Genomic DNA, 27313 nt, shown 5'->3' on the forward strand with positions numbered 1-27313 from the left:
GTTTAACTTTACAAAATGTTTGCTTGACTAACCTACCTGCAGTCCAGGTCTGTGTGTCATGTAAACTCTAAAGTGTTCTATGCAAACGAGTCGAGACAAGATCCTTTTTTTCATGAATTTCTTGATGATAAGCTTCTTTAGCTGCAAAAGCTGAAACCAGAGTAATTCAAGTTCTTTTTTTTCTCTTACATCTATTTTTGTTGCTGAAAACTTCATATTTTCCCTCAAAAATGTGTTTATCTGGACCAGCTCTTACCTGTGAACAACATATTTGCTATTCACTTTGACAGCTGATGATTTTCCTCATTTTTTATATTTCAGTCATGTCACTTTCCTACAACTCAATTTAATACAAGTTTTGTGACTATAGAATTTAATTCAAAGCAACTATCAGGGCTACGCAGCAAGGTTTTTAACTGCTGGACGTTGTTTAAAAGGACAGTGCATTTATCGACCTGGTGTACACTACAGGAGTTTATTCATGGAAAACAAAAGCAGAGAGAAAAGCTCAGGAAGGCTGGAACGTTTAATCAAAGGTTAAATCTTACAGCTTTGGTTCAAAATGATCTTTACAAATTAAATTAGAATTGTATAGGTAGCTTGAATAGATTAAAGCAGAGCAGACTAGCATAACACACATCACTGGAACTTTTTCTTTCCTACAAACCTCTTGGAATAAAAGCATCAGGATACACGCTAAAATCTTGCGTTTACAATTTAAATCATCTTTAAATCTTATTCATAAGTTGCACTTCACTCAAGTAAAGTCTTGTCCGGATCAAACATTGAGAACAACTGGAGATCTTTCTACTGGTACTGTTGGAAAAACTGATGAATAATTTCAAATTGTGTAAAATGAGCCTCAACTGTCACGTTCCAGTTGATTCAGTTCCAGGTGACAGCGTGAACAATTATGAAGTGTTTTGTTTTTATTTTTTTTTGCATAAACATAAGGATTTTCCAGAACACAGCATGGATAAATACACATAAAACAGCATTGACAGAAATGTAAACACAGGACTTCATATATCAGAAGCTAAAACTTCAATCAACACAGAACAGAACGTTTTAAAGAGGAAGCAGCTGAGATGAGGCCAGTCAAGTTTCAACTTCTGTCCTTCAAATACAAGTGGATTTTCTGTCCCTTCATAAACTCAAATCAGACCTGAGAGCTAGCTGAGGAGCTAGCGTTAAACTTAGACACTCGGAACAAGACGATCACGCTCTTCTTCGTCGCTTTTCTCCTTTTTGCACAGGGAAGGCAGACATGTTCTAATGCAGATATTTTATCAGACAAACTTTGGACATTTGTTCGGTTTCATGTACAGGTTTTGGGTCACTTAACTGGTTTGTTGAGATTTTAAAGTTTTAAGGTTTCCAGTCAGTCATAAAAATCTATGGACGCCGGAGTAACATCAAAACCTAACTGAACAAATATTTGCTTTGCTTTTTTTTTTTTCCTTTTTTTTTTAAACAGGGTTTTACTAAAAGCTTGTAAGTAGTTAATATCTTACCGGCGGTCGATATGATTGAGCCCAAACTCATCAATACCCCTGGCAGAGTCTGAGTTAAAACTGTTTTTATTTAGCTTTTTCTGATGTGAAATGAGATCAGAATCTCCCAATAGGTAAAACTATTTAAGAAGGGTATTGATTCTGAAATATATATCTATATTTCACATATTTTATTTAAAATTGTGTTTGTAAAAAATATGTAACCCATTTCAACACTGAATGGAAAAACCTTGATTGACGTTGCAGCAACTGTAAAGGTTAGCAACTGTTACAGATGCTAACCAGCTTTATGTGTATTTACACTGCAGTTTTAGTGTGTCTTTAGTGAGCTCCAGGTGTTTGAGGCTGATGGGTCACCCCAACCTAAAGCTCCCTGCACATTCAAGCTGGGACTCCAAAACATCAATATTTCTTCCAGTCAGAAGAAACATGGTGAGAAAATTTAAAGATGACTTCAAAACTAAATCAGAAAGGAGAGTGAATATTTTTGGGCTTAAGCATAACTCTGTTGCTGTTTTGATTTAGCATAAACCCAGATTAGATCCCACAGACTGAAGTTAACAGCTACACCAAACACCAAAGCAGACATTATATTAAGACTGTTATTTTGGGGGAATGGAGGTGTGGGGATGACCTGGGGTCTAACTAACATCTGTGCACCTCCAGGGGTCAAACCCACTCCAACACAAACCACTTAGCTCTGAACACCAGTCACGTCAAACACCCACGCACCGACACAAATGAAACGCTTTCAGGTCAAACAACCAGGCTATTATTACCTCAGTGTGCTCTACAAGATGGAGTCTTGATTTAATAAACGCCATTAGGATTCGCTCTTTATATCTCCTTTTTGTAGAGCAAATATGTCCTGGAAGCATGCAGGCAACCAGCTTCTCTATATGGTATGCCAGCAATGCCAAGACTGACCCGTAAAAGAAAACAAATGCTAACTGCTTATAGCATTTCAACAAAACCTTACTTTAAAAAAAATCCTGAATATATTCCTTTAAAGGGGCAGTATTATGTAAAATACTCTTTTTTATGCTTTTTTATTATGATGTAATGTTATTCCCTCATCAATAACATATCTGGAGTGTTGTTTTGATTCTTTTGTGCATGCTTAAAAAAAACTTTAATTGCCATGTGCAAAAATGACTTGGTGGGCCTAGCTCCGCCTTGGGGCCAGAGCTTCTCCTCAGAGCTGCAGTTATAAAGCTTTCGAGCTTCCAGCCCCTCACTCAGCTCTTTCAGACTAGCCAGATTTAATTAGCAAACACCTGGTGGACCTGAGCATCTTTTGAGTTTGATATAGGAGCTACTTCTCAGTGCAACACTGGTAAAGATGTTGCTAAAGGAGCCATGTTGTGATGCTTTCCTGAAGGCAGAGTTTCAGAAAAAGCAGGAGTATTTAAAGAGACAGAGGCCCAATTTCAAGACGTTAAATACAGAGTCAAATTTCTTTAGTCATATTTGATATATATATAGCGCTATGTGCCTGGAAAATATGTAATACTGCCCCTGTAAGATTAATTAATTAATTTAGGGATATTTTTAGAACAGAACAGTGTATAATAATAATAATAATAATAATAATAATAATAATAATAATAATAATCTGAAAATAGTTTTTCAAGAAAAAAGTTGTTCCTTTTGATGGCAGGTGAGTCATTTCAGACAGTATTTTGTAGAAAATGGCTGCTAAACCACAGAGTTGTTTTGCCGTTTCTATAACGTCATAATTTCATAAAATGGAGCTTTCAGCCCAGCGGTAACTAGACATCCAGTTTCTCTCGGTGAAACAGGGGAGTTCATTTTGAGCCGTGGTTTGGTGAAGTAAAACCTGCGCCTGTGTCTGCCTTCAAACTAACTCCAGCATAATTCATATTTTTCATATCACTAAAACCAGGAAACAGTTTGACGTAACACAAGCTTTCTCACAGACACACACACATGCAGCAGACCACTGTACATTCACACACCTGATACGCAGTGACGGGAGCGCAGGCTTCAAACCTGCAGCAGTGGGGTCAGAGTTCAGAGGCCGTCCAGTGAGTACTTTGCGTTGCGATGCTGAAGAACGATGAACACGCGAAGCTTTCCTACAAACAGAAATTTACAGTGAAGGCAGTCCGGCGGTCAGAGGTGGTAGTTCATGTCCTTCAATGCGCCAGATCGGTTTGGCTGGCACTCAGGTCGTGATGTTTTCTTAAACGATGATTTCGTTCCTGATGGGAACAGAGACAGGTCAGAGGTCAGTGCCAGATCAGTGATATTAGTGAAATAACAACACATATTATATATACACACCAAGAGAGAGAGACATACAGGAGAAACAGGGGGTTCATTTCATTTCAATTTTTTAGAATTGAAAACAAGGTGAAGGTTTTTTTCATCACTTTAAACAACTGATCACTGTACAATAGTTTGCTTAAAATCTTAATTCTCTGTCTTCCCTTTTGTTGCAGCATCCAGGGTCAAGTTGCTCCAATCACAGACAGTAATTTACAACTTACCCAAAAGTGTAAAATCAGAATTTTGTTGTTTTGTCATGAAAGACTTTGTTCTACCACCAAAGTGTAATTCACATAATTACCAGGAATTTGGACTAACTGCTTGATACATGATATTTTATGCATAAATACATACATAAAGTTCTATGTCAGCCAAAGCTAAAAAAAAAACAAAACAATAAAACCCTTCAAATTATAATCTTAATTTCATGGGTTGGATCAACAGTTTTATTCACTGTCGTCACAATGGAGGAAAATGATTTCATATTTAGCTGAAGTTTGTTCAAATGGTTCCACAGGCAAAGAGGAACAGAAGCTCCGGTCTAACTCTGCAGATTAACCTTGATCACATCTGGGTGGAGGAAAAACAGGAATCAGATTCTGAAAATTCTTTTTTTTTTCCTTAGTTCATTAAATGCACCACAAGAAAAAAAACAACTAATTTTTGCATATCTGATTAATAACAATTAAACAGCATTATCATTGTGTTTCTTTCAAGCTTTTTGTTCCCTAATATCAGACGAGTTCAGGGACTTTTGCTTTGACGCAACGATGGGAATTACAATTCCATTTGCTGTTAGATTCAAAACTCGTTTGTCCATCAAGGAAACTGAAGCACAGATGTCTTAAATTTAGGTATTTAAATAAAATAGTTTACAAAATGACTTTTTTTCCCCAGTTTTTTTTTAAAGGCAAAAATCTACAGATTGTCTTTCTTCCAGTTAACTTATGCACTACTTTGTACTTAACAGCACATATAATAACACAAATGGAACATGAATAATTGTGATAAACTTTAACGGTTATGAAAGCTTTTGGCAAAACAGCAGTTAAAAACAAACCGGAGAACTCACTGCAAACGGTTGAACCAATGTTTTGACAGTCAGGCTTCCTTACTTGGTAGTGGTCTCTGGCAGGCTTGTCCGGCAAGTTAAGAACCCCCAGAGAGCTGGCCCGCTTCATGCTGCTCCCACATGCAGAGAGGCAGGGTGAGGGGTCAGGGGTCAGAGGTGAGGGGTGGAGAGTCAGTTGTGAGCTTTTAAACTCAGTGGAGTTACATGAGGGTTAATGATAATGTCACAAAAAAGTTAGTTCCACAATAATGTATCGGATCTTCTGTATTCTGATTAGACATGTACAATGTTAGCACCACTTCTTGATGCAAATCCGCAATTTTTTTTATACATTTAGTTTGTTAGGTTGATGGAAAATTCAGCAGTGTTTGTGTGTTGTTAGACATCAGTTATGACATTTTGGGCTGCATGTTTGTGTAAAATTGGAAAAAATAAAAAATAAAGAAAAAAAGTCAGATTATTCTGCCTTTACTGATGGTATAGCAATTTGTGACTGACCATTCAGATTGAGTTGAGTCTGGCAGACCAAAATGTGAAACCAGCTACTGATCTGTGCTTAGTTACAAACACTGAAAAACACTAAATCTTTCCAAGTATTTTTGGCCGAGTACACTTGAAATAAGACAAAACTAAGCTTTTCTTTTAAATAAATAATTCCTTAACATTGATTTTAAAAAGTACTGGTTTCATTGGGAGATTATTTCACTTATAACATGGGAAAAATGTTCTGATAAGTGAAAAAATCTGCCAGTGGAACAAGTACTTGTTATCAATATTAAGGAATATTGACTTAAAACAATATGCTGTATTTTGTTGAAAAGTTACTTTTAAGTTAGTTTTGTCTTATTTCAAGTGAACTATAATATTTGCTCTACAAAACAGATCAAAATACTTGGTAAGATTCTGTGTTTTTGCAGTGAATAAAAAGATTTAAGAAACACTGTTTTACTATGTTGTGCACCAAGACATTCACACTACAAGTTCAACACATGCAAACATAAAGCATAAAATTTAGGTTTATGTGAATGTCACTGCAGCAAACATCCAACTTAAAGTGTATTTAACACTCCAAAGGTTTAGTACGGTTAAAAAACAACAAAACTTTATGATTCACATTCCTCCTTAAATAGCCTGAAACAAATACATAAGGAAACTTAGCAAAGCTAGCAAGCTGTACTAACTGGGCTAATCGCTAATGTAGAGATGCTAAATACAGTTCTAAAAGTCTAATTATTTTGGTTTAAATATGAGTAAAAACTGATACACACATTCGTGATATCTGTTCAGAACAAATAAAAGGGGAGTTATTTTGTCAAAGATGTTTCTGCAGTGACGTTACATATCTGAGTCCGTCATGATGGTGATGAGGAACACCAACATCCTGTCCATCACCATCAAGAGGCACAGTGAAGAGCAGCACCAAGGAACACAAGAGACCAGCAAGAACAAAGATGAAGCATGCAAGTCGACATTCAGAAGAAATAAAAATTTATTCATAAATAAAAAAGAAAAACAGAACAATGAAAAAAATACATTTTTATTCTACACAGGACAGCCATGCAGACATTTAATAACAAAAAGATGGACTTAAAAAAGTCCAGAACAGTTACAGTTCAGCCACAAAATGCAGTGAATAGATGGAACGATTAGTTGGAAATTATTTCCATGGGCACAACAAGTGCGATGGAAAATCACTGGGAGACATTAGTAGTTAAACACGGCCTGCTACCTTCCCTCCATTTATCTGTTAGTCTTTGGCTTTTCACCGTGAAGATGTTCAGGTTTGGTTTACGGAGCCCTTAAAGTCCGATTCGCACACTTTCAAATCTCCGTTGTTCAAGTCAATCAAAAAAAAAAAAGATCTTACACACAGAGATTAAAGATTTTTTTTACTATCGACACTTTAAGGGCTGTGTATCAGTCAGTGCAAGTGCTAAGAAAAGCAAGAACTCAAACATAAAAAAAAGACAATAGCAAATGTTCCTTAAATAAAATATAAGGATTTGATGGATTTTTTATTTTTTTTTTAAACATAATCTTTTGGAAATGTGGTAAATTCCTCGAGACGTGTTTTTCCATGAGGGCAGCATCCTTTGTAAATTATGGGTTTTTTCTAAAATGATGTTTCTTATCTGGAGAATTAACAGTTTTAAAGTTTTTCTTTAATGTTACAAAATGACCCCAGATGTAAATACCACTAATGTCTTTAAATCTTTTATTTTTACAATACTGCATGTTTATATAAAAGATATCATATACTAGTTTACAATACTTCTAAAAGTACTTTGTCACCCCACTTTCACCTAAAAAAAATAACCGTTTGTACCAAAAACCAAGGCAGTTTGCAGAAGTCAGAGTTTGCTTCCGTTTCATATTTTGATTCAGCTATAGATAAGACACCTATAAAGAAATGTAGGGGGAAAAGTAATAATTGCATATGGGACAAGAGTCCCTAAAAACACTTATGTGCAAACACAGCTTCAGGGTTACACCACTTCACCACCGGTGAAGTAGAAGAGTTCACTTGTTTTGGTTCTGGTTAGCGCACCAGCCAGCTGCTCCTCCAGGCTTCCAGTGTGTGACAGGAGCCACCTGCAGCAGTCACTGCAGGACTCTAGAGCTGCGGATAGTTACCCGGGGTTTTTGTGCTCGCCGTCTCGTGACGAACTGCCGCCTTTCAGCTTGCGGACCAGTTTCTCGCTGCTTCGACGGAGCGACGCCCGTAGTTTACTGAAGGAGCCGCTTCTCTTCAGGGACCCAGATCCGTCCTGGTGGGACACATCACAGGCTTACCCTTACTCACGCCATTTTCTAAGATGTGCACAGATGTTAAAGACGTTCATATATGACCAGCATTTAGTTTGCAATTGAGATGCACCAAGAAAAACTGGCTCGTGACTGGAATCGGATGATGTTCAGTGACTAAGGCCTACCAGGTCGCTCTGGTTGTGTTTCCATTGACTGTAAAATTATGCAAATTGAAACTATGAAAATAAATCCGCTCTGTGGAAACAGGCCAATTTTGAAAAACTCAAGTTTATGAATAAAAAGTTTTTTGCGCTAGGATCAGGCGGTTTTTCAGCTGTATTGAAATGTATGCTTCTGCAGTGGAAAAACTGTTTTCACATCCCACTGGTGATGTGATCAACAGCCAGATGTTACTAATGGCGAAAACTAGGATGATGTTTTTGTGTTTTTTGGACAATGTACAGCCGTCTCCATCAGAGCTCTCGGCATCATACATGCCATGAAAAGTTGCTCGTCATTCCAACGTGTTGAATTCATAGATCTTCTGTAAAATCACAACTACAATTTCCACAAAGCACCACATTGCCGCCTCCTAGTTGCTCCAATGCCTGAACGAGACGCCGACATCGCCTCTGATTGGTTGACCAATATGAGCGCTAGCAACATGGCTGAATTATGAAAAACTCTTTGCATCTATTGCTGCCATGATTTTTAATGACTTGTGTGAATAAGCTTATTCAAGTGTGGTTTTAATTTAATTTCTTATTTAATGGAAACACAGCAATTACGAAATTATGTTTTTTCGACATCAGCAGAATATCGACAAAGATTTGCACACATTTGTAGTGGAAACGCAGCTACTGGCAGCAACACTCTTTCCTCAAACACAATTACCGAAATCACCACAGATCCCAACACAAATAACCACCGGTTTGTACATGTACTTTGAACTCTATTATTTGTATTTGTATGTACTAAAGTGAAATTGAAATTGGCTAAAATCAATACCGATATGTCAAACTTTGTGATTTGTCACAAATTTCTGCTTTGTGCATCTCTGGTGTCCAAGAAATGGACGATCAAAGGTTGGTGCACTAATATGATGAACTGGTGAAACACCGATATAATTAATTATATAATCCCAGGGCCTGGACCAGCAGTCTCCAATGCCAGATGGGAAGTGACTGCCCAGCAACTTTTAGATGAATTCAAGTTCGATCACAGCTGAATAAAATGAATGGCTTATAGCCAGACTTCTGCAGTCCACAAGAACATGCCGGGGAGATAATTGTGTCATTTGATTCTGGTGTGTTAGAGCAAAAGGCTCATGAGGTCTGGAGTTGGAGACTCCTGGTCAAGAGTTTTATCAGCTTTTACACCTTTAACTAAGTGATATTTACAACTTCATGCAAAACAGTTTTATAATATTTCATACCAGACAAACAAGTGTTGCATCAGATCAAAAAAAGACATCAAAAGAAGCACAAACTGATGTTGATTGACGTATTTGCACACTCATTGACAAGGCAGTGCGGGAACTTTAATGTGTGGGTTTAATTTTGACTGAAAATCTGCTATAGCCACTTTTACAGGAGTAGAGGTCTCTAAAATGTCACACAGAGAAAAAGTGATTTTTCACTCATAATGCAAAAAGTGCACACACAGCATGTTGCCTATACCCACAAATAAATTGGCAGTGCAAAATTATTTATACACTAGACTTAAGTAAATCTAAAAAAGGGCTAAAAAACCCCCCCGATATTCTTCTATCCATTTATCCGTCTAACAGCACTAAAAGAGACGGGTGAGCACTGGGTGGCGCAGTTGGTGGAGCAGACGCACCACGTGTGGAGGTTACTGTCCTGGGTTCGATTCCCTTTCTTTAAGATCGGTTGATAGTCGGTCACCCAAAGTTATGGAAATCGGGGCCAATTTTTCAGTCGGTCAATTTATCGGTGCACCCCTACCAATAAACCATCTTTGGGTGATCAGTTTCTAGGTTCTGTGTTATCGATATAATAATATCGTAAACGTTATTGTAGGGTGTTACATTCTTTTCTCTGGACTGCATATTATTCTTTGCTCCTAGCAGTTGAAATCTGGCACTAAATTTAGTGGTTACCGTGGTAACTCCTTGAGTCCATCAATATTGGAAAATGACTAGTTACACTGTCATAATTATGCTACATTATTTCTGAAGCATAAAGGCTTTTCTGTTTAAGCCTAAAACATTTTAATCATGTTGTAAACTACAGCTAACTTTGATCTCAGTCTATCTGGACTGTAGCTTTGACAAACCCAATGTCTCCAAGAAGTCAACTGATGTTAGTGAACTCCTAGACACCAAACTACTCAGTAAACCTCTGGAACACGAAGACTGACAATTTGAAAGACAATTTAGAAAAATGTGGAATGAAAAATGACACAGGTAAGTGAGATATGAAAGTGTTTTGCTGCTGTGTGGTGCAGAAACTTCACTCTCATTCGGTCATGAAGGCACACAGAAGCAGAGAAGGAACGCACAAAGAGGCAAGAGGCACAGGTTCAGGTAAAGCAGAGAGATTAGGTTTTATTAGAAGTTAAAGACAAACTGGGAGATGCACAAACGAGACAGAGGACACAGAATATTAGTAGCAGAAGTCGAGGACAGGCTGAGGAAAAGGCTACTTAAACCCCAAAGTTTCAGGAAATGCAACAACAAATGCTTGTTTACACCAAATGCCGTCACTTTCTCACTACCAACCCTAAGATAGATACACAGACGGTAAAGATGAAACTCTTTTTCAGTCGAATTTATCTGAATACAGTTTTAAATTAAATAAATAAATAATAATAAAAAACTTACAGCTTTTCTTAAATCCACATTTTAATTCCTCCTGCATGAAAACCAGCTGCCATTCACATGCTCTAGTGACCCCTGACCTCCCAGTAAACAGATGAGCACAAAGTGACAAACTACTGGCTACTGTGGCAGGAAGCAAGACCTAGATGTGCAGAACTACAAACTACGCTGCTCCTGATCATGCTGATGCTGTTATTTACAATGTGTTTAGTCACTACTCGGATTATTTCTGTCAACAGAAAATGGGTAATTCAGTTCATTAAACCTGCAGGATATCATGACCTGGTGGCAAAGTTTGAACTGTGTTCTCTGATTGGAATAGGTCACATCATAATGCCATCGACAGGTTATGTTTCTATAAGACATGAAGATTATTGTAGTGGATTTTAATAGGGGCTGATATGTTTGAACATCCAAACGTTTCCCTTTCATTCTGACCCAAAGGAAAATCAACATCAACCATAATGTCTCTTTTCTAAGACACTGTAACAAAGTGTCTTCGTCCTTGACACTTTGTTTTGTTTCATTTGGACGTGTAGCCTTCAAGTCGGCTCCGTTTTTACAAATATGACTAATGACAGAGGAGCAGATCCAATGCTTGATCCTGATTATTTTTAATATAGGCAAAAACTTGCTTTTTGAACAAAAAACATTTCTTTTAAGGTTTTTGTTCAAACTAATTTCTGATAAATGAGATCCACGTTTCCATAAAACTGCATATACGTACACAGGTGTCGTAAAAAACAACATGTGTAAGAATTAGAACAACCATCTGACAGCTGTGTTGAGCTCTAAACAGCGTTAGCAATTCGTATTTAAATGTGATGCAAAAGAATTCATTCCCCCTTATAACTTGTTCAAGTTACAATCACAAACCTTTTTCTTTTTTTTTTTAGAGCTTTTAGGCAACAAACCAACACAAAATAGCAGCACATAACTGAACATCCATATATTTTTTGTATCCAGCTCTCTTCAGTCATTATCAAACAGCTTTTCTTAACAACTTCGCAAAATAAGTAGTCAATTAGTAAAATAAGTTAAATAGTCAATTAGCTAAATATGATCAAGTGCTCAGTAAAGGAAAGCTGTTATTAAATTTTAGGCAATTACATTTTTATTTTCTTATTTTGAGAAAGGAACTGAATTGTTTTATTTGCCTTTTTTTTCTTTTTTACATATTTCTAGTATAAAATAGGCCTAAAAGGTGAAATGAAAAATCTGCATAATGTGCCAATTTCTTTATCCAAATAAATGTCAGAATACTTGATGAAATACTCAATTACTACAATAATTGTTAGCTGCAGTCCCACATATGAATGTAGATCTTTGACCACTTGTTTACAAGTCATTGTCCATTTACTCTGACCATCTATTTCTTTTCTGTCTACACAGAATGATGCTGCCACCACCATGATTCACTGTGGATGTTGTGCATCAGATGTACCAACTAACTAAGTGACTTCTGAAGGCAGTTGGTTGCTATGATACATATTTTTTAGTGTATCAAAGTAAAAGGTGCTGAACAAAAAAAAAAACACTGCCACACTTTTCAGATTTTAATTTGTAAAAGGTTTTGAAAACTGTATCTTTTCCTTCCATTTCACAATTATGCACTACTTTGTGTTAGTCTCTCCCATAAAATCCTCCAAAAATCACAAAGCTGAATTTTATGATTGTATTCTGTCAAAAAGAGAAAAAGCTCCAGAAATATGAAAACTTTTGCGAGGAACAGAAACAATAAGCTCATTGTTTTGGAGTTCAGGCCAAAATGAAGAGAATTCCTGGGCAGAACAGCTATGTTTATGGACATACTGTCACAGCGGTCGCCCACCGCCCACAGCAGATGAACACTTCAGTGGGGTTAGAGAGGCGTCAGAGTGGTATCAGTGTGGTTCAGTATGGTGTGAAGAATCCCTCCAGGAAAAAAAAAAAAAAAAAAAGAGCGAGGGGTTGGAGGGGGTTGGAGCCGGAAATTGAAGAAAACCGCAAAGCTGGAGGGGTGGAGGCGAGGTGAGGCCAGGCATCCGTCATGCAGAAGACAAGTTTTTAGAACCATTACAAGGCATCTGGAGTTAAGCCTGCCATCCAGACAGAGCAGAAAGACAAGAAAGAGAGAGAAATATAAACAGTGACAGGTGGAGGAACAAAGGCACATGAGACATGGAGCAAAAGTTGCAAAAGCAAAGCTAAGCAGGCAGATGGAGGGAAACAAAAACAGCAGCAGACAGGGTTTCCACTAATCAGACACAAGCTCTGTTCACCAAACAGTGGAAGGAAGCACTAGATCTGCACACACATCAGAAAAAACAAAAACATTAGTAAAACAAAAGGCACAAATCTAAATATATATTTATGTCATTCAATATGGTAAACAATTTGATATTTTCCCAACTTGTGCAAGTACAGCAGGTCTGATTTCCACAAATGGGTCTAAGGTTCTTCAATTGGCTAGAAAGCCTTTTCTCGAGGTCTGGACTTCCATTTTCCACTATTACTTTATCACAAAATTCTGCTTTTTTTGGATTTGGCCACTAGGTGGAGCTATTTGACAGTTCACTGTGTTGGTTTAATCCTGTGTCTGAATTTGGAAAATATTTGAGAGACTTTTATTAAGGCGGTGGAAATTTGTTATTGTTAAAGCACAGCAAAAAAAACAAAAAAAAAAAACAGGAGAGGAATAAAGAAAACACACGAGAGCAGCCAGAGCGCTGCTGAACTGGGTGGTTGAATTATTTTGCAAATAGATATAGGAGTTTTTTTTTTTTTTTGCTCAACTAACTTATTAAAAAAATGTCACCCTCCCCCCATTAAGCTATTAACTTAGATATTTTTTTCCAATTCAGATTTTTTTTTCTTGTATTTAAAATCGAGCTAAAAAGAGATGTGCTACGTCCTGCAATTTCTTTTTTCCTCTCTGGCTGCAAACATATTTAGTGACAAAGGTAAAAAAAAAAATTTAAAAAAAAAAGTGAAGGAAAAAAATGAGGAGAAAAGTCAGTTTTCATTCTCAGAAAGCAGCACATCAAACAAATACATGGACACATGCAGCACAATGCACACAGATAGAGAACATCGAGCAGGAGTACAGTACAGAGCCCTGGTTAAGTCAGAAAAGATTTTTAAGTTTGATTTATTAATTAGAGGGAAGAGAAGTGGTTTCACAGTTGCCTGTAGAGGGCGCTGAAGAGGAAATGATTTATTTGACAAGTTGAAAACCAAAATATGGCTTTGAAATTGCAGAGAGATGGTGAAGTACAGGCATAAAGATGTAACAAGTTTGACAATGTATTGTAAATCAACAGTTTAACATCTATTAATATAAATTCAGTTGAATATTTTTTTCTGCTAAGTATAAATAAAGACAAAAACAATCCCTTCTGAAGCTCAGTTAGGTTCAGGTGTTTAGTTCGGCTGCATCCTCTCTAGAAACACTCCCACAGTCATGACCAGGGGTGGCTCAGATGCTCATTGATTGTTCAGGGTGCTATGGCAACCGTTGCTATGCAAGAGGACTAGTTGAGCAGAAGCAGCAGCAATTTACAGCCAAGTCTACATCTACATGTAGTGTCACTGCAGCGACTAGAAGCAGAACACTGCAGACTCTCCAGAAGGTTAGAAGGCGGCTGTGCTGCAGAGAGTCAGACTGGATGGGTTTATATGTGGTAGATTTACTGCAGAAAAATGTTTTAGTGGGTTAGAAAGTGGAACAGAGAAAAAGTTAAGCTAGGAATACTCAAGAAACGAGCAGAAATCTGGGATCTAATGATTTTATCCTTGACTGGACCTGATCACCAATTGGCCTGCCTTAAACTAAACATACTCTTGGGCCTAGTCCACACATAGCCGGATTTCTGGGGAAACAAATATATTTTCATGAATTTTGTTCTTTCACCCACAAAGTTCAGTTTAAAATCACTAAAAACAATTTATAAGAACTCCAACAGAAGTGGAGATTTGTTTTGTGCACATGGAGAAACAGTTTTAGGTTCTGCGACAAACAATGCACCAATATATCAACATACTTGCTTTGATAAGATTCCCAATCAGCATTATCTTGTGTTTTAATAAGATATTAGAAAACATAACTTATGTTTTCTAATAAGTTATTTAAAAGCAGTTCAACTTATACGCCTGTCCACACAAATTAAGTCATGTTTAATTCCTAACAGGAAGTCGAGGTTGTTTTGAAGGATTCTGATTGGTTGACATAGATTTCAGCTCTGTGTTACACTGCCCCCTATTGGTTAGGCATGTTTAAAACAAAGCTCAGAGGTGGATTGGAGGGGTTTCATGCAGATAAAAACTTTTCTGAAACCGATCGTTATTTTTCTTTTTAAACAATGTGGTGGAGTTAATTGTTTTTATAAGAACCCGGCTATGTGTGGATAAGTCCAAAGTCTCGACTGCCATAAAGAAAACCATTAAATGCTACCAGGTTGAGCTAATAACACTTCCGTATGGAAGTCATTTCAGAAAAACGACTGAAAGTTCCACAATTTCAGTGTTAGTGAAATGTTTAAGAAAGCAGACAGAAGAAGCACAGAGATACAAGAAGCTTTTAGAAAGGAAGCTGTATGTAAACTGTTCATTCAGGTGGCTAGCCGGGCTAAAGCTATTAACTGCTAATATAAGATGCTAAATGTTTGTTGTCATTGTGTCTTTGTTAAATATACACAAATATAACTAGTTAATGCATCATAAGAGAAAAGCTTTCAGTGGTTACAATAACTCAGTAACTAATAGCTTTTTCCCTCAAATGATGAAACTTCAATCTGTTTCATAAAAGATAAACTATAATTAATTTTAAAATATTTTATAATTCAAGTCCATTTACTAGAACCTTTGGATGTTACTGTAACATTAAAAGAGCAACATTTGAAATTTACAAAAATTATAGATCAGAAATCATACAAAAAAAAAAATAAATCTTTGATTTTTTGATGGCTAATTAAAGAAATACAATTTAACTTGTGTGTCCTAAGTTTTAACCCTTGAGGCATCTTTAAATTGTCTATTCAATTTTCAACCCCACATGGTACAACATATAAAACTTAAATAAAAATTTAATATAAATTTTTTCCACTTTCAATGCATTAAAACTTTCCAACGACTTCAGACCTATACAGGGATATGTTTTCCATATTTTTAAAATCTATATTTTTGTGCCTGTTTTGTCCAAAAAAGTCTGAGCTTCTGTAAAAGAAAAACCTACAATAAGCAAACCCCAACGATAACAGCAGCAACAGTCAATCAGCATCATCAGTAAGATACTATTGAAATTATCCACATGTAGCTGATTGAACAGTAAATTTGTTTCCATTTTAGATAATGCTATTCTGTTCTAGAAAAACACTTTGTATGTATCTTTACTGAGTGAAGCCACTGAACAATGCTTTTCCCCCCAAACACCCAAACAGACATTAATTGTAATCTAATAAATGAAACAGGTGTTAAGTTTATAACGCTGACTGAACGAAAACAAACAGAGGGAAGCAAACTTTTAGATGGTTATAGTACTCTGCTTTTATCCTCACTCCCATCACTCATTTGCAACTGTGGCTTTGGTCCATAAAGATGGAGGCTGAGTATCATAGGAACGCAGCTGTTGTTCCAGCTGACATGCTGCTGGTATAAAGCGCTGAGGGCTGTGTACTGTACTTACCCCATTCCACTCCACGCTCATACTCACTTCCTCGCCACCGTCCGGCCCGCTCTCGTACTTCACCGTGTCTGAAGTCAGACTCTCTCGGCTGCGATGCTTGTCGCCGGCCTCTGGTTCACTGAGAACCTCAGCAACGCGTTGCTTGTGCACATTGTCCAGACCCTGAAACACAACAGAGCTCGGTAGGTTACTTTAAAAATGGGATGGGTCGCAACAACAAGTTAATGTAATTTCACTGCAGCCATTTCATAAACTGCAACAAAGTAATTCAATTAATTACTTTTTAGTGTCTATACAGTAATGTGTCATGTCATTTGCTGATCTGGACTTGAATAAGATATTAGGTGCAACTAACTCAGCATTTTTTTTTATCTCATACCGTTTTGATATATTCTAAACTTCTAAACCATGTGACTCTTACAGTTTCACTTGGATATTCTCACACACAGTTCTTCAGAAAAGGTTCTGCGGTGTGAGCCATCTATTCTATTTGTTCTCTATATAAGTCCTCTCAAAGAAGGAACCACAATTTTTAGATTAAATCAAAATGAGCATTTTCATAAAGTTTAATTTTTAACCCAAAATTAGACAAACACTTGTGTTGTTTGTCTCACTTCAACCAGCAGAAGTGAAACACCCACCTGCTTTCTGGAGCGCATGGCTGCCTCCTCCAGAGTCTCAGCTGCCTCAAACTTGCCCTGCCGCCTGTAAAGAGCTCCCAGGTTCTTCAGGGTTGTGGTCACCGTGGGGCTGGAAAGCAGTGAGAGGATTATAATATTGATAAGTCACTTTGTTGATCAATAAAATAAGAACTGCATTTTCATTTTAGCCATCTCCACAATACAAATTACAAATCTTTCAAAGAAAATGTGTAAATTGGTTCAGGTGTGTTCTGTGGCAATTCAGAAGTGGGAATAACTTGGATGTAACTGGAATATCAAGAAGAAGCTTGATAAATAATATTTCAGGCTGATGATGTCAGATGTAGGAGATAAAACTGACCTGTCAACTTTACATGCTTTGTACCAGCCTCCATATTCTCCAAATTGTGAACTGTCCTTCAGTTTCCCCTGTGAAAAAACATACAAAACTATTCTTTAGAAAGAGAAGCCTGAACATACAGCATTTATCCTGTGTTGTATTGTAACACAAGCAGGTTAAAGCCTTTGACTTGCAAGACTGAACCTGAAATTGTCAACTTGTGCATCACTATCAAGGAACATCACAATGCCTTAGCGTTAACAATAAAATGATTTTAAACAGACGTTTAAGAAGACTCGCCTTGCTTTGTTCCTCTCTCTCTTCAGCATGCATCCAGATTGGTTTGTTCTCGTCTGAAAGAGAAAACAAATGTCAGCAGTGGCAACTAGAACATGTAAACTAAAAGGTTGTTTTTGTTTGCAGCCGTCTTCCTTTTGATAGCAGATGCAGGAGGTTGCTTAAGAAAAACCCAGTAGTTTTGGATTATTTTTGTCTCCGTCAGCTGTCATTCAGTCAGAACACCAGATGACCTCTGACTGGCCACCACATCCCTTGCCAATTTTACACTTGGCAAGGGATGCAGCAACCACCTTTTTTTTTACTTCTGATATCAATATCTGAGGTTTAGAAAAACATTGCTAAATTTATTTAAAATGTTTCTTTATTTAAACAGAAATAAATGTACTGAATTACTAATTTACTTGGCAACTCTGCACCAGTACAGCACACTGAAATACAGTCAATGTAATTATGAGTAGAACAGCCAATGTAAAATAAGTAATAAAGAAACTGAAACTGATAAAACCAATAGGTTGACTGCCTTGGTCAAACATGTAAAAATAAACTGAAACAAACCTTCTTTCAAATGGTTCATAAAGTGCAATTAGGAATTCTAAATATAATGCAAAATAAATAATAAAACATGATGCCGCTCAGAGAACAAAGCATAGAATTAGACCGACTAGATCTGCCTTTATGGATCGAGCACATCGTCACCAATATCTGATCTATAATTCTTCTTTCTTTCAATATTGGGACGATACGGATGATAATATCAAATCGGTGCATCTCTACACTTGACCAGCTCTGATCAGTTGATACCCAAGAAACAAAAAAGGTTTTTTGTTTCACTGCACTGCAATCACTGCAATAGAAATCTGAACAAAGAAAATGATTTTCTTTAGGTAGATCAAGGATTGTTGAATACTTTAACATGTTTGTCATAACTATATATGTTATTATTTAGTTGATATTCTTATATAATCTTACCATCAACAGAGCCAAACTCCCTCTCATGAGCGCGAGTGAGGATTTCTTTATACAGAGTCTCAGCCTGCTTGAATTTGCCCTGCTTTAGGTAACAGGAAGCCTAGAGAACACAGAGAACCAGCTATTGTGATCAGAATTACAGTGAAAAGAGATCAAACGAGGCCAACGTCTCAGCCTTGAGACGGGAGTGTTTTATGCTTTGGAATGTTTTCCCTCCTAAAAACTTCAACCTTCCTCACCAGGTTGTTCTTGGTTTTGGCCACGTTGGGGTCATCTGGTCCCAGTTTGGTTTGGTAGATCTCCAGAGCTCTCATGTAGTAATACTCCACCTCCTCATACTTGCCCTGGTTCTGGCACAGCAGGGCCAGGTTGTTCAGCTGCTTGGCCACGTCTGGGTGGTCCTTGCCCAACACCTGGGGAAAAAAAAGCATTAAGGGTTTTCTTTCTTTAAAAAGAGAGAGCAACAATCAAAAATCTTGAGCCATCAACATCTTCAAAGAGTTGTTGAAGGACAAAAAAAAAATAACAACTGTTCATAAAATTATTGGAAAATAAAACTCCTGGCTTTATACAAGATCTTTCCTCAAACAGAAAGGAAGATCTGTTTGGTCTTCCAGTGTTGCCAGCAGAAATCCCAGGGAAACACCATAATTTAAAAGGACATCGCGCCATAAAAAAAAAAAAACCTGAAGTCTCCTTGTGTCAAGGAGAGTCAAATCCTGTCCAGTCCAAATGGGATCTGGTTCTGGTCAGAATATAATAAAAGGAAGGGTTTGTTAGAAAACACTGCGGTTATAGGAGACTTTTGAAAGGTAGAGGTGGAAACATTTTGCTCTTCGTTTGATAGAGGTAAAGAATGCTACAGCACTGACGCACCAATAGACACCGCTATGGCTCCCATTATGAACAGCCGATGAGAGAAAGATATTTTGTTTGTTCTCAGAGTTGATTTAAATCTCTCTCAGCTAGGTCTGTCACAATAAAGAATAAATAAATTAATCAAATGATAAATCACAATTAGATCAATATTTTCCATTTGGATTATTTTTATTTTTAACAGTTTTCTCTCTCTCTTCCTACCAAAACTGGTCTTCAGTCTGGTGCGTTGGTCTCAACTAGCCCTTTTTTGAAGGGTAATTTTGTTTACAGTAACTTCATAATTCATTTTATTTGTTGTTTCTGTTTTGTTTACTTCATTTGGATATTTACAATGTCTTCCAGTTCCAGTGTTAAATGTTTATTGGAATTTAAAGTTTCTTGATCTTTGAAAATGTGTTCTTGCATTATTATGCCATCACCATTTTATTACTTAAAATTGGTCTCAAAACAACAATATTATCGTTTATCGCGTTAACTTCTGGGACAATTTATTGTCCTGCAAAATTTGTTATTGTGACTGGCCTACTCAAAGCATAAGGAAAGCCTGAAACTGGTTATAAGATACTGATCAGTGAATCTCTGTTGGGATCATTCAAGGCAGCTTGACATCATTGCAGAAGGTGTGTTCTGAGTCTGGCTGAGCAGCATAGCTGGCCGGGTCAACAGGTCACCAAGCAGAGAAATTATAAAGGAAAGAGGAAGGATGTGTCACACGGCTGTTTGTAAAAGAAAACAGCAATCCTCAGCGTGGCTTTGCTCATAAAAACAGAGACAAGATAGGCAATAAACGCTCACACTAGCAAGTTATTTTTCCACTTTGGTGTTTGCTGTTAGATCCCTGAGCCAGTCTGTGGAAAGCCTCCACCCTGCAGGATTGCTTTGCAACCCACTGTGGACACACTTCAGTGTCTGTAACCCACATGGTGGCTTTGATGCATCAAGGAAAATTTATTATCACTATTAACTTAGTCCTGACCGCTAACACTTCCTCCAGTGATACAGAAGTGCTGGATCCCGTATCCTCATGTTGTTTATCCCAACCACTAGCACTCTCCTTTCACCACATCCCTTGGCAGTTCATTCAGGAAGAGGCTCAAATGTTCCAATGAAAATGGGAAACGCTTTCAAGAGGCAAGATCAGTTCTCACTTCCATAAACGGTGTGTTTATGGAACACACTGTGTTATAGGGCTGTCTAGAGAGACGGCCATATAACATATAGGGCACTTAGTATGCCCTATGTGTTATAGAAGCAGTTATCCACTTACAGCTCACTTTATTGATATAAAACAACTGATATCCATTGAATCAATGTAAATCTGGTTGATTTTATTTTTTGCCAGTATGCTAAAAGAAAATACTACTTAATATATCGATACTTTCTCTCAAATTTTAACAAGTTTACTAATCTTATATATTCTGAGTGAACAGATTACTAATCAGACTGAAAATATAAGAACATATAAAACTTGCTGCGTCTAGTGGCATTCTACCGTCTACAGAGACGGGACATTATAACAGCCAAACCTCAAAGGTGCTTTCAGGTACAACTCGTTCACATACGACACATATTATCATACAACTACAAAGTGATGTAAGCATGTCTTATAGCCAACTATCAGTGCAATCTAATTCAAAAATGATCAAAAATATAATAATTCTTGACCATTTTCAGAATGCTTTATTGTCACATAATTTATATAGTCATTAGTTATGCCTGATTATTCTTAGTTGATTAAAAATATTCAAACCAACACTTTAGAGACATCTTTATCAGCCACTCTTCAAAGTTTTCAAAAATTAATAAAATGCAACTATTTTCACAAATGTGAAAAATTCTTTGTTTACTGCTGGAACAAAGTAAAATTGTTTCCGTAGATAGAGGAAACATGAAAACATACAGAAGTGTAAATTTAAAACCCAGGGATGTACTGAACCAGGACCTTAATACATATTTATACACCTATTTACAATTTATTTACTGACTCTGTTCTTGTATCAATAAACATTCAACAGAAAAATACCAAACATTATTCTCTTGTTGAAAAGGCATGAATTATAATGCACATTTTAATAGTTGGTGGTATTGTGCAATATTTAAAATGATTCAATTTAATATTCAACAAACTGAATAGAGAATCTTCTTTTTGCCATGAATGCATGCAGCATTTTCTCTGCTCTGATTAAACACAGCTGACTCTGGTCCCAGTAAAAACATGTAAACAATGAAATTAAATGATCGCACTTAAATTTTGAGCATGGACACGAACTGCATCAAATGTCCCAAGATTTTGATGTTGATCTGGAGACTGAAATTACAAGTGAAGTCTAAGCCAAAGTTTTGAAATCAGGGAACATTTCTCCAGTTGAAGTGATCAAAAGTCGACATAACCCTCTGAACGAGAGGTAGCGGTACAAAATCCTGCAGGACGCGCTCCAAAGCATCCTGTCTATAACTCTTCAACTTCAGAAAGCTTCCAGAAAGCGAGATGAATTGAGGTTAGTGTCCAGGTCAGACATGATGCTCAGAGATAGTTTTCATCAATCTATATAGTTACCTCAGCAATGTACACAATGTAAAGTTCAAAATGTCTGCGCATGTGCAGTGGTTGGGGGGGGAACTGTAACCTGCAAAAATGATGGATGGTCTTCAGATTTTTCCTTCACTGTTTAAAACAACGCCGTCAAAGACAGAAAATATTCTGTGAACGTGTTCCCTTGTTCAAGGACAAGTCCTTCTTTTCAATGGTTCGTTAGCACATGATCTTAAACTAATCCCAATGATGGCGGACATACCTTTTCTCTGATCTCCAGCGCTCTCTTGCAGAGAGGTTCTGCCTCCTTGTACTTCCCTCTCTTCCCATATAAGACAGCCAGGTTATTGAGGGTAGCCGCCACCTACCAAGGACACAAAACATTCATTATCTTACAATGTTTTTAAATGTTTGATCTAATTTCTCCACGAACAACTCAATTACCCCCACACCAGTGTAGTGCAACTGATTCAACACGAGTAACTGACAAGGGGAAAAGTGAGATGCCTCATAAATGACATCATACAATCAAGAAGTGATTGTGGTGACCAGTATTATGATCCAAATCAAGTTGATTGAACCTGTATTGGCTCAGAAAAAAGGAGGCCTCTGAAGGTGTGTTGTTGCACCTCAATTTAGACTACGCTGTGAGGACCATTAGACAAAAAGAGGAAAGTCGTGAGGAAAAGAGAAGGTGTGACGTGGAGCTGATACAAAAAGATACAAAGTGCAGAGCAGCAACGGTGGACAGGAGAAGATCATAGAAAGATCCAATATGATAAAGATCCCTATAACTTAAAATATAAATTATGTAAGGTGACCTTGAATGTCAAGAAAGGCACCTACAAATAAACTGTATTATTATTAAAACTCCTTCAGTTCATTTAATATAACTTATCTATAGAAAAGGGTCCTTTATTTTTTATACAAGTCGGAAAAAAATAAAGTAAAAACACAATCTAAACTTATCACAACCAACAAAATGATTTCCAACACGATCATTTAACAATTTCCCAGAAAGTGGTGTTAACCAATATCATAAATGTAAATGTGCTTTAAACTGGCTTTGAAAAAACCCAAAAAAACATTAATTCAGTCTTTATATCTTTTCATTTTATGAACCTCAAAAAGAAAATCAAATGAGCTAATCGGCCTTTATTTTGCTTATCCTGTTTTTTTTCCACATGCTATGTATTCATGTGTTCTCCTTTCAGTGTTTAGAGAAGTGCTATGGAAATAAACATTTTTAATTATTATTGTTATTAAAAGTCAGTACCAGCAGGTCACATTTTATAAAAACTGGTGAATGAAATTGTTTTCTCTACCTTTAAATCTTTTGGTACCGATTTTTTACATAAACATTACCATTTTAGGATGTTAAGATGTGAAAACCAAATGCTTTTAGTTCTTTCAAGGACCAAACTGGTGAGCAAAGGAGACCGAGTTCTTTTAGCTGAAGCTATTAAACTGTAGAACAGTCTCCCATTACCAAAGATCTGTCAGGAGCTTGTCTGATTTTAAATCTCTTTTAAGAACTAAGTTGTTTCTATTGGCTTTTAATTCTGGTGAGCTGGATAATTAGCTTGACTGATTTAATGTGAGGCCATCTAATTAAGTCTAAAGGTATAAGCGTTAAAATCTTAGCAAACAGAAAGGCAGATTTCTAAAAAAATAAATAAATTAAAAAAAGTGATCACAGATGAGTCACATTTAGCTTGTTTAAGATGTAAAAGGAAAACTATAAATTATAGAAAAACACTAAGAATGAGAAAATGGATAATCAGGGCCTAGTGGCAGATTGGAGGAGAGGAGAGGAGGGCTTACTCAGTTTGATAAACTGAAGAGTGATGAGGCTCCAAACAGGAAATACACTGTCCTGCTGGGGTTAACATAGTTAGTCCACCTGCTAATGCTCACTTTGAAATGTACAAACAGAAGGAAATCGATGCATAAATCGCTTGTTTAAACTACCAACTTAATGAGTTATAACCAGAAAAATATACATTTTATATGGGTTAATGCATTTTAATACCATCCAATTACATCTATTGTGAAAAGTGAGGGTAATGGAGTGTTGTTTATCTGTTGGTGGTTCTTGTGTTTTTCCGTTGGGAGCAGGTCAAGACACAGTGCAGTCATGCTGTCTATGACAACAAACGTAATGTGTTTTGTGTGACAACATAAAATGCATCTATGTGTCTGACAAAGTAAATTTCTAAATTTTACATTTATGTATTCAACAAAAACAGACACTCAAATCTTTGGGTCTTTTATATAATAAGATGATGAAATCATATTAGTAATGTCATTAGCAGTAGGTTAACTTTGATTATCCCCAAGTTAACCTAATGCTAGAGGAACACAACATTCGATAGTGTGGCATATTAACAATTCAAGGCAACTTTTACTTCAAATTAATTTCAACCATTGACAGTCAAACTCTATGGAGCAGTTTTTTTTTGTCGTTTGTTTTTTTTGTTTGGAGCCGTTTATAAATGCAACATTTCATTACAAATATATTTCACTGTTGTGCCTAGACTATAACAAGCCAAAAAACAAAGTCATGAGCTCTCTAAACGCAGGATGGCTTTATTTCTACATTCTTGGTCTTTACACTCAGTTGAGCAACTGGTTGCCACAACATAAATCAAGTATTTTTTTCATCTGCCATCAGTCATTTTACTTCTAAAAGGGTTTTCTAGGCCTTCAGCTCTGTTCACAAATATTTCTACAAACCAAATGACAGAATGAGTATTCCCTAGTAATCTATGCAGGCAGATGTACTTACAGCTGGATGGTCTCTGCCAAGAGTCTTCTCTCTGATGGCCAGAGCATCATTTAGCAGGTTGGCTGCTTCCTTGTATTTGTTCTGATCCCTTAAAGACAGGAATAAAGAGTGGGACATAAATACACAGAGCAGGGTAGTACTTTGTTTCCTGCAGTGATGTGTAAGCGAGCTGACAAGTTGGGTTTCAAGCAACAAAACATCCAACAAGAATCCAGGAAAAATGGTTGTACAATTCTTCTGTGTCATTATTGTTCCTGGTATCTTGGGAATGTAGTTTGTATTTGAGTACTTAGAGAAGTGTGAAAAATGAAATGTATTATTAGTATTAATTTCCACCCATCTGGTGGAAGAGCTGGACATTTCCATTTTTGTTAGTGTAAAGCCATCTTTGGTTTCATCTGAAAAGAGAAAACAAGAAATGGTGCAAATGGAAATTATTGACCTTGTTTTCATTAACTGCTTATTGATATATGCGTGTGGTCATTTTCTCTCTCGTAAAAGGAGAAAAGGATTTCTGAGATAGGCCTTTTTCAGTGACTTGTGGTCTGTGAACCTCTGCGGCCTTCGTGCAAAACTTATTTTAAAACATATTTTAAGATAAAATGTTCAACTCTGCTACTTATCGAAAACATGTTAAGACAAGAGAAAATGAATGAGAACTCCAAACGCTACTGTCGTGTAGTGAAAGCTGAACTCTCTTACCTATAAACAAGCGCCAGGATGTTAAGCATGGTGGCTACGTCTGGGTGGTCGTGTCCAGAGGTCTTCTCCAGGTCCTCCAGCGCCTGCTTGCAGAGCGGCACGGCCACCTCGTACCTGCCCTGGGACGCGTACTGGATCACCAGGTTGTGGAGGGTCCTGAGGCGGGCTGGGATCTCATAGCCGCCCTGCTGGGCAGCTGCTGCCGCTGCGCTACCGTGAGCTGGCTGCACTGCACACAAAAACACAAACACATTGCTGAAATACAAGACGACAACAAAAAAAACCTCTAGATTTTTTCACAGGTATCGTTACGGATGAGTTTAACTGCTAGACCTCATTAATAAACTCAGGAGAAATATCTCGTTATAACGAGAGTGTTTCTCGTTGAAATGAGGAAACTTTCTTGTTATAACAAGATGCAAAACTCATTAAAACAAGAAACTTTTCAGTGTTAGTCAAAAAGTCCAGTTTTAGTGAGATATAAAACCAATCTCGTTTTAACAAGATGAAATATAAAACTCATCTTGTTAAAACTAATTTTTGTTGTTAAAAGAAGATATAACTAACCTCACTAAGGTTCGTTTCTTGCTTAAACGAGAAAGTTTCTTGATAAAACAAGAATATTTCTTGTTAAAACAAAAAAGTTTCTCATTAAAACCAGACATAAAACTCAACCCTCTAAAAAGAAACAGAAATTCATCTTCTTGAACTGGTTTGGGGGTCTTTCTGCATGTTCTCCCTGTGCATGGGTGGGTTCTCTCTGGGTACTCTGGCTTCCTCCTGTAGTTCAAAAGCAAGAGCGTTGTCGCAGGTAGGTGTGTGTGTGTGTGTGTGTGTGTGTGTGTGTGTGTGTGTGTGTGTGCGTGTGTGCATGATTGTTTGTCCCATCTGTCTCTGTGTTGCCCTGTGATGGACTGATGACCTGTCCAAGGTGACCCCGCCTCTCACTCTTTGACCACTGGACATAGCCACCAGAACCCCTCATGACCAAACTAGGGACAGGAGTATAAAAACAATGCATGGATCTCCTTAAACAATAAAGTTTTTCATTTAATGAGATGAGTTTTATATATTTATATCTCATTACAATGAGATAAAGATGCACTGCTCTGACAGATTGCAACTTGTTAAAAAAGCAGAGGGTCTCACTACGACTCTCCTCCTCTTCACCCAGGGTCCTCTACTTCTAAAAATCCCAGGAGGTGTTGCTGTTTTACTGTTACCACCTTTATTGTTTGAAAGAAATATATTTTGGTTTTAATGAGATATAAATCTAGTTAAAGCAAGTTTTTAAATCTCGTTAAAATCAAAAAGTGCTCTTTGGTTTATTTCCAAGCTCTTGCAGTAAAATGCGTCAGTACATTGTAATTGTTACTCTTGTATCATTTAATAAAATCAAGCTGGAACTTGAAACGTCACTTTTAAAGGTGAACAAGAAATTCATCAGTTACATTACTTGCAGTTGCGTTGCACTGCTTTAAATACTTCTCCAATGTTTTATTCAAGTTACAACAGAAAACAGTGGTGCATTTTATTGTAAATGCAGGGAAAATGGGCCTTTAAGCGGTGAGCTGATTTCAGTGAATGCAGGGCTGTCATTCCCATTGTTCCTGTCCCATTGACTGCAGTTTAATAAAACCCCTAACAGCAAGTCAGGCTGTCTGAACAAGCTCAGAGCTCAGCTAAATCGAATCTTCTCCACAACTCGCCCCGGACCCACCGCGTACCGACACTGAGAGCCTCAGGCGCCTCAGGCACAGAAAGAAGGAGAATAATGAGGCCCGTTTTCTTCACATACCACAACACAGACATCCTGTCTCTTCATACATTTTACATATTTTATTTCAAATTCATGATACCAATTTATTTTTCTAGTTTTTTTCTCCACTATTGGAACGCAGTAAAGTGAACAGACACTGTTCTTGTCAACTTAATGTTCATAAATGCAATATAAACAACCAGGTGCCTCTGCAGGTGGTATTTGAATCCAAAGTCTGTTTATACCAGACACAAAGAGTATCATTTTAACTG

At 37.1% G+C, this 27313-nt stretch overlaps 1 protein-coding gene across 4 annotated transcripts in view; it reads right to left on the reverse strand.

Annotated features, from left to right (window-relative positions):
- Nucleotides 1-508: 508 nt before the first annotated feature.
- klc1a (kinesin light chain 1a) overlaps nt 509-27313 on the reverse strand; it is a 36564-nt gene continuing 9759 nt past the window's right edge. For all 4 annotated transcript variants that reach the window (XM_088002680.1, XM_088002679.1, XM_014991384.2 and 1 more), the window contains 12 exons: nt 25283-25511; nt 24581-24668; nt 22055-22156; nt 18620-18793; nt 18381-18480; nt 17412-17464; nt 17133-17200; nt 16772-16880; nt 16131-16292; nt 7513-7646; nt 4922-4988; nt 509-3739 (listed from right to left, as the gene is read on the reverse strand). In XM_088002680.1, the coding sequence (XP_087858806.1) occupies nt 3674-3739; nt 4922-4988; nt 7513-7646; nt 16131-16292; nt 16772-16880; nt 17133-17200; nt 17412-17464; nt 18381-18480; nt 18620-18793; nt 22055-22156; nt 24581-24668; nt 25283-25511 (1352 nt within the window). In that variant the 3' untranslated portion in view covers nt 509-3673. The remainder of the gene's footprint in view (nt 3740-4921; nt 4989-7512; nt 7647-16130; nt 16293-16771; nt 16881-17132; nt 17201-17411; nt 17465-18380; nt 18481-18619; nt 18794-22054; nt 22157-24580; nt 24669-25282; nt 25512-27313) is intronic.

This window comes from Poecilia mexicana, unplaced genomic scaffold (genome assembly GCF_051168715.1).
Source record: "Poecilia mexicana isolate PSO_F unplaced genomic scaffold, ASM5116871v1 scaffold_22, whole genome shotgun sequence".
Lineage (NCBI taxonomy): Eukaryota > Metazoa > Chordata > Actinopteri > Cyprinodontiformes > Poeciliidae > Poecilia > Poecilia mexicana.